We start from the raw sequence: 6,077 nt of genomic DNA, 5'->3' as shown, positions 1-6,077 counted from the left end.
AAAAGAACTACTTACATGTCCCTGTTCTGCAGGTATTCCACAAGTGCGTGAGTGAGTGTGCGTTCAATTAAAATACATTGTGTTCAATGAAAAAAATAAGTTTTTTCCTCTTCTAAATAATACATTTTAAAGATGTGATTGCAATTAATGCAATTCCTTGAAACTGTGGTATTTGTGCTGAAGGTTATAACATCAGAATCTTATTCTGGCCCATGCCTATTCGGGACTTTGTGATTCGGAATCGATTCAGAAAATCATTGATGATGCCCAGCCCTAGAAAGAAGTTGCGCTCACCAGCTTCAGCAGTTCCTTTACATTGCCCCGAAGACTTCTGAAGCCAAATGGCGGTGGAAACAGGAAGAGGTCATCGGCGAGTGGGCCGTCCCTCCACAAGAAGGGCTGGGTCACGTGACGGGAAGCAGGAAGTCGAGCCAACAAGCTCTTCCTGGCGCTGCCGGGACGACACTTGCTCTCCAAAACTCTGTGCACGTGCTCGTGCACCTGCTGCGAGTAACACACAGGTTGTGGAAACACAATGTGAGCTCCATGTCAGCATCTTTATGATAACAGTGTGAATCTGGGTGCCATAATTCAGAAACGGTTTCACAATAAGCTTAAGGGCAGAATGAGAAGGATATTTTGCCAGCAGGTGAAAGCCAACCCCAGAGTCACTATCGTTTCAGAACAAGCTTGGTTCAATTTGCATTTTCATCTCTTGTATTGGTTTTTGTCGGCGCCATTTCCCACTTTCGTAGCTTCCTTTTGGATAAGTGCTTACGTTCTGGCACCTGGTCGCTTTGTTTTTTTGTTTTAAATAGACGTTCCAGACACAGCCCATTAAGAAAATAGTGTTGTGGGAGTTTCTGTTGCAGCAGAGTGTTTTTGAGAGTGGAAAAAAAAAAAAAAAAAAGTTGCAAACTGAAACCAAGTTTGGTCTTTGTATTTTATTTATACCTGCAGGTATAGGGATGACAATTTCACACCGCACAATGTGGAAAAGTTGAGGTTAAAAAAAAAGGAAAAAACTGGCTTGTGTACATCCCGGAGTGTAAGGAGCGCCCGTTTGTGAACATGCCCCGGCATTTCTGAAAGACATTCTAAACACAGGAGACAGTCTGTTGCCACTTTGCTTCTTCCCCTCTGCTTATCTCAACTGCCACAGAGAGAAAGAATGTGCAGGGGAGAGATAGTTTACAGTGACCTTGTACCTTATTTTATCTAACAAAAGTCACACAAAAGATGTCAAGCTTCCCTTTTCAATTCAGCATGTGAGAATCAACCAATAACTAGAGGCAAAAACCAAAGCTTATTAGAATGTTATTTTCCCATTACAACAGCAGAGCGTAGCGTCTCTGCAGAGAGGGATGAAGGAGTATGTTTACACGCACACTAATATTACCTTATCATTCTGAATTTCATACGGGTCACGTAAACAGCATATTACGTTTGGATATTCTGAATTAAGCCACGTGTGATATAATATGTGCAAACATCGCAAGGCCGACCCTGACGTGTTGTCACCCGTTTCTCGTCGTGTCACCTGTCCCTCATTGTCCTTTTCTTGTGTACATTAGTCTTGGTGTTCTCTTGTTTCAGGGTCCGATTGCTTCTTTTTTTTGTCGTTCTTTAGTGCGCCTCGCTTTTTCCAATTAAGATTTTGTTGATCATCAACCTGTCTGACTGGTCTACCCGCATTTAGGTCCTCCTTTCAAACTCTGTGGCATGACATGACAATCAGGCAGAGTTTCTGTTCCGGTCATTAAAACAATTGATGAGGACTGAAAATGGTCTCTGGTGGAAATAATCCCCTCGGCACAGTTTGAATTGCGTTAAAACAGAGATAAAACAATGAACAACCACAGTTTTTTCATTTAGAAATTACTTTAGCCTGTAGCGCATGCGATCAAGAAAAAACTACATGTCGCATTCTCGCTCTTATTGAATGCAGTACACTGCCGTAGTTTTACAACAGGCGGCGACAAGCAGGTGGAAAGGCCCAAGCCCTGGCAAAACGGGGATTATGTGGATTCTTTTATCACACCAAGCAGCGGCCGGTCTTACGTAAATGAAGCCAAGAAATTGTCAGCGAGGACAGTCTGGCACCAGCTACAGCCGTTCTCATTAACGTCACAGACGCACAACGAGATAACACGTGTGAAGACAGCTCCCTGCGGTTACGGAGGATTGACTTTCTCAACAGCCTGCGAGGTTGTTATTTGGATCACGGTGAAATATATCCAGAGCGGGTGGGTCAAACCGACCAAAGTAGTCCGTGCTAAAACCCGTCTCCGGTGTGCCAGCAGCGAGCTACTTCTCCCTGCAGTACCGCATTGAACAACTACAGCGCAGTGGCGTCCGGCAGAGGCTTGTGTATATTGCGAGTCGCAGAAAGACACTTGTTTACAGTCGGCACTTGATAATTTTATGAGTCATGTTTGTACTGTACGTTGTCTTGTTTTATTTCCTCAGCGTGGCAAATGGAAAGCAAGTCTATTTTAAATTGAGATCAGCACAATTATGTGCACTGATTTATTTCTGTTATGTTCCCTCTTTGCCTGTACCATCACATTTAAAATCAAAATAGTATACATCTGATGTGTGAGAGATAGATAGATAGATAGATCATTTTAAGTGTCATAAACAAGGAAAATATTTGACCGGTAAATTGAAACCTTGTAGGTCACATGACCTACACCAATTTGAACAAATCGCTGGGCCAACTATGGACCTAGCAGGGAGATGATCAGATTTGAGTCCAATCAGACTTTGGCTTGGCTCATTGCCTCCTAGTCGCATCAGCATGTCTGCTCTTGAAATGATTCTCTGCACAGCAGCAGTGGTTCGAAGGAATGGCATTTGGTGAGTCATTTTGTTCCTCACATCGATGTTGTCAAGAAGAAGATAAGCCTGATCTACTCTCCGCTCCAGCCTGCTTGTGACGGAGTGCGTGGCTGCCATCACGGTAGCGAGGCGCTACCTATTTTAGCTCTCAAAGACTGACCTTAAATGTCTGTCTGTTTGTTTAGAGTGTTAATCGGTTGATTATCACATGGGTTATAAAACATCTGTTAACCTAGCCATTCTTCAATTCCTCACAGTAATCCCGTAGCTTTCTTGCGTGCACATTTAACATCCAATACTGCGATGATTTATATGCCATAGCTACATACATCAACACATTATTCTCTATGGTTTAAAACCGTACAGCTTATTTCTCAAACATTACTGGTAATAGAAGTCACGCACCAAATTTCTTGTTACCTACGGGTCTGTGTAGTGTTAGTCATGTGTTTGTATCTATAATAGTCTTTGAATGTCTAGCTTTATAGCCAGAGGGATTTTGGCTGTGTTGAGCCTCGTCTGTCTACTCCCCTGAGCCACCCCATGCATTGTTCTGTGTGTTGGAATGTTCCAATTAGAGGGGCGAGCTGCAGGTGTATATAATCAAGCAGGGTGAGCTGCAGGTGTAGATCATCTAGCAGGGTGAGCTGCAGGTGTATATAATCAAGCAGGGCGAGCTGCAGGTGTATATCATCTAGCAGGGTGAGCTGCAGGTGTATATCATCTAGCAGGGTGAGCTGCAGGTGTATATCATCTAGCAGGGCGAGCTGCAGATGTATATCATCTAGCAGGGTGAGCTGCAGGTGTATATGATTTAGCAGCTTCTTTTGCAGGGGGGGGGGGCAGCTCCGGTTCCAGCTCTCCCTTCCTCTGGCTGTCTTCTAGTGGGCTCTCATCACACTCTGGGTCAAGCTTTTGCGACCGCTTGGACAGAATGGTGGTTTTATTCCATTCTAGACTAGGGCTGGACGATATGGAGAAAATCAAATATCACGATATTTTTGACCAAATACCTCGATAACGATACCGCAGAGATATTGTATGGGTCGACTATTGGTGCTTTCACAAAATAGCTACACAATGAGATTTTTAAAAATCATCATCAGTAATGTGGACATAATGACTAAGTGGGTAAATGCAAAAAATAGAACTGTCTGGCAAGGTCAGAAAATGACATCACTTTACTGTAATGCAAACTAGCAAAAAAATCAGGAAAAGACACCACTTATGCCATATTACAATATCCAAAATCTAAGAAGATATCTAGTCTCACAACAAGATATTGATATTGCCCAGCTCTAATCTAGTCCATCTGTACCCCACTGTCAACTTTACTTTTGAATTCTGCTAACTTTTAGTATACAGTAAACGTGGAAGCCTGTTTGTTACTCTCTTACCTTTTTATGTGCTGGGTTGACGTACCAAGGCAGAGGTTTGCTTCTCGATGTCTGAATCCATGGTAGAGAGAAGATCACCAAACAGAGAAAACCTACCACCACACCCGGTACCAACCCATACCTGGACACACACACACACACACACACACACACGGGGAGAGGAAGATTGAGAAGGGGACAAAGACTACTGTTAGATTATGAAAACAAAGGCTGGAATGATATGCTTTTGTCCCGATATGATTCTGACATGAAACACGATGTTTTGCAATTTTCGATTATTACTCTTCTTGAAGTATTGCCGTTTGATAGAATTGAGATTCAAATGTTATAATACACTTCTATAGACAATATATCATGAGACATTTCTAAAAAAAACGAATTGTAATTGACGAACGCACATCACATGTCAGCCAGCCAGTCACACTTTTTTTTTTTTTTAATTTGTAGAGAAGTACATCAACATGTAATTTAGGCTTTTTCTGCTTTAGCTCCGTTTTTCTGGAAACGTATATGATGTAGTCCATCTGTATAAACAGAAAATATTTATGTGAATTGGTAAAAAAAAATAATAATAATAAAAAAAAAAAATCCTCGCCCATACGACCAATTTATGGTCCGCTTCGTGGAATGGATGAGATGTTAGACTCAACGTTTTCTGTTGAGACGCTGAAGTACTGACGTGCTATTATTGTGGTAAACTAGTACGATTTTGCAGAGTTTTTGTTTTAATGATGTTATTTGTAATAACCATCCGTGCAAAAAACACTGAGCGATACAACGTTGGTAACATTGATTGAACGCAGCTTTGAGCCAAGTCATTTTGCATCGAGGATTTTTACTAATTCAAGAAGTGGGATTCTGTCATGAAGGTTTTGGTATTGTGCATAAACTTCATCAGAGCAAATGGACTTTAACACAGGCAGTTCCAACATTTCCTGTCTGAACTGGAGTCTGCGAGATGTGCTGTACTACACAGAGATCCGATGGTTGAGCCGCGGCAAAGTTTTAAGGCGTTTTTACGAGCTGCTACCTGAAATTAACGCATTTCTTCAGTCAAAAGGCAAAACGGTTTGGTGTACGATTCCGTGAACTACATGCTAATGCAAAAGAAATCCGTCTTTTTCAGAACCCTTTGTTGCCGCACTCGATGAGCCCAGCCTTCTTACAGTTTGAGCTGGCCGAGTTACAGAACTGTGATGTTCTGAAAGACGCATTCAAGCCGCCCTCCCAAATGACACCTACCCTAACATACAAAAAAACACGCAATGAAGATGTGCACACTTTTTGGCAGCACGTATACTGCGAGCAAACCTTTTCCGCATGAACTCTTGAAAACTCCACAAGATCAAGATTGACAGATGAACATTTGCACAGTGTTTGAGACTGGCCGTGACTAGAATGGAACCGACATTCAACTTCTCACCAGCCAGATCAGGCCCACATTCACACTGATGAACACACAGTACATAGGTAAGCTCACTTTTCTGATTTAAGTAGTCATTCTGGATATGAACAATATAATCATAATAAAATCTATTGGGATAAAATCATCTCCACAACCATACTGGTATTGAAATGCATTGTGCTGTGTAGGTGCTGCATCACTTAGTTTGGTTTCTCAGCCTGTTTGCTTTGTAGTTTTCAGAGGGAAGTTGATGAGAGCCGACAGTGGTGTCTACTGGGCTGGCCGATGGAACATACAAAACTGGATTATAAGGAAAGAACACAAGAACTTTGAGAGACATTTAAGATTCTGCTCTGACAAGTGAAGTTGAACTTTTACCTAGGATTGTGCACAGCATAACTTTCTTTCTGTGAAGAACCCAGAGAGGGTTATTT

The 6,077-nt window shown here is 42.0% G+C and overlaps 1 protein-coding gene across 2 annotated transcripts in view; it reads right to left on the bottom strand.

Moving 5' to 3' along the window:
* The window catches only part of st3gal5 (ST3 beta-galactoside alpha-2,3-sialyltransferase 5), a 35,106-nt gene that overhangs the window by 16,475 nt on the left and 12,554 nt on the right, over window positions 1–6,077 (bottom strand). For both annotated transcript variants that reach the window (XM_032528095.1, XM_032528094.1), the window contains exons 3-4: window positions 4,239–4,359; window positions 295–504 (exon numbers count right to left, since the gene is read on the bottom strand). In XM_032528095.1, coding sequence (XP_032383986.1) covers window positions 295–504; window positions 4,239–4,359 — 331 coding nt within the window. The remainder of the gene's footprint in view (window positions 1–294; window positions 505–4,238; window positions 4,360–6,077) is intronic.

The sequence above is a fragment of the Etheostoma spectabile genome, chromosome 10, assembly GCF_008692095.1.
Source record: "Etheostoma spectabile isolate EspeVRDwgs_2016 chromosome 10, UIUC_Espe_1.0, whole genome shotgun sequence".
In the NCBI taxonomy this organism is placed as follows: domain Eukaryota; kingdom Metazoa; phylum Chordata; class Actinopteri; order Perciformes; family Percidae; genus Etheostoma; species Etheostoma spectabile.
This window is presented reverse-complemented; position numbering and strand designations above follow the sequence as displayed.